The sequence below is a fragment of the Sycon ciliatum genome, chromosome 9 (genome assembly GCF_964019385.1).
Source record: "Sycon ciliatum chromosome 9, ocSycCili1.1, whole genome shotgun sequence".
In the NCBI taxonomy this organism is placed as follows: Eukaryota; Metazoa; Porifera; class Calcarea; order Leucosolenida; family Sycettidae; genus Sycon; species Sycon ciliatum.
In genome coordinates, this window is record NC_088651.1 from 398,832 (window position 1) to 400,362 (window position 1,531).

The following is a 1,531-nucleotide window of genomic DNA, read 5'->3' on the forward strand; positions in this document are numbered from 1 at the left end:
TACACTGTATGCCTATGCTGGAAGCTTATTATTTTTTACTCTTGCCAGTCACTAGTCTTGGTGGTATTCGCGTGACACCTTGGAGCATGCAAGGCATGGTAAATGTGTATTTGCGCGGAGATGAATGGAAGCTCATTCCTGCAGTCCAAGTACATGATTGCACACAGTACAGCTTCAAAGGACGGGTCTAGGCAGTTTGAATTCAACCATCGCTGACAATTCAAGAGTGGTCAGGCACAGCTAAGTACTAGTGCTGTAACGCCTCTCGAAGAAGTTCTAGTGTTTGTTATCGGATTCCGGACCTCGGACTCTGAGGAATTCAGCGTTTGACTTCGACCGTTGGATTTCGTCAGCAGGAGAATAGGCTTGATAGTGATACTGCCGACATACGACCGACACTCTACACGGCTACAGGTGTTCACTGGTCGCGCGTCTCCGAATTCCGGCGTTTGTGCTCCGTTTGTAGCGACACCAACACAGACCGTAACGGGTACAAAGTGTTTTGTGCACCTGGGGTGGTGGGAGCCCGGTGGACTTCGTCCTGCAATCGTCGTCAAGTGTGTAAGTGCTCCCCCTGTACATGCGCGTCGCTTGCTGGCGAATCGTAGAATTAAATTTTGTTTCCTCAGGAAACACGCTTTCTGCCCGCGGCCGTCCCAGCCACGTACTCGGGGGCATAACGAGGTGATAAACTTGTCTGCCGAATACACGCTGTTCACGCCTCAACGTTTGCCAACACTTGCAATTATTCTACAGCCGCTCAAGTAGTCGTTTGTGCGACCGCTCGGCGCTTGGACCATCCGCTACCGGCGCGTCGGAGAGATAATTCGAATGGCAACGAAAATGCTACGTTGGCGTGGGGCTAGTTCGTTCAGCCGTCACCTCCGGGGCCTTCAGCCTGTCATCGTACTGTCATCGTGCACCGCAGCTTGTCTGCTTCTGTTTACGCTCTGTTTACTCATGCCTTGCAGCCATGGGACGGACGTGGGAACTAGCGCACGTGGCGACCAGCAGAGAACGATCGCCAAGAATGACGCTGGTACCGGCTCCGCTTCCAGACGTCATCATCTTCATCAAAGCACCGGCGTAGCAGATATGCACCAGGTGCCATCCGACCGTAAACGACTGAAACGGGACGCCAGCAATGAGGATGATGCTGATGCTGATGAGCTCGCGCCTACAGCAGTGACCACGCCGGATCAAAGACAACCTCCGACGCTTTCGCGCCAGAAAACGAACAAGCTGGTGGCTCGTCTGCTGCGTATGTTCGGTATGCGCCGTGAGCCGTACGGGCTGACGGGAACGGGCGCACAGAAGCAGCGACCACGGATTCCGGCGTTCATGCGAGATGCGTTCAAGCAGCTGAACGCCTTCAGCCCATTCCAGGAGAAGATCTCGCTCTGCTTTGATAAAGGTAAGTACACACATGTTGTCACAGTTGGAATGTCCGCAGTTTTTCTCAAGACGCTGAAGCTCACATTGTGTCTATACCTCATAAGAATGATAATTATTATGTGCGGCACGTGCTGTG

General features: G+C 52.9%; 1 protein-coding gene across 1 annotated transcript in view; it reads left to right on the forward strand.

Annotated features, from left to right (window-relative positions):
• The first annotated feature begins 437 nt into the window (after positions 1 to 437).
• LOC135824734 (uncharacterized) overlaps positions 438 to 1,531 on the forward strand; it is an 8,426-nt gene continuing 7,332 nt past the window's right edge. The window contains exon 1 of the mRNA XM_065337442.1: positions 438 to 1,414. Within this exon, the coding sequence (XP_065193514.1) occupies positions 832 to 1,414 (583 nt within the window). The 5' untranslated portion in view covers positions 438 to 831. The remainder of the gene's footprint in view (positions 1,415 to 1,531) is intronic.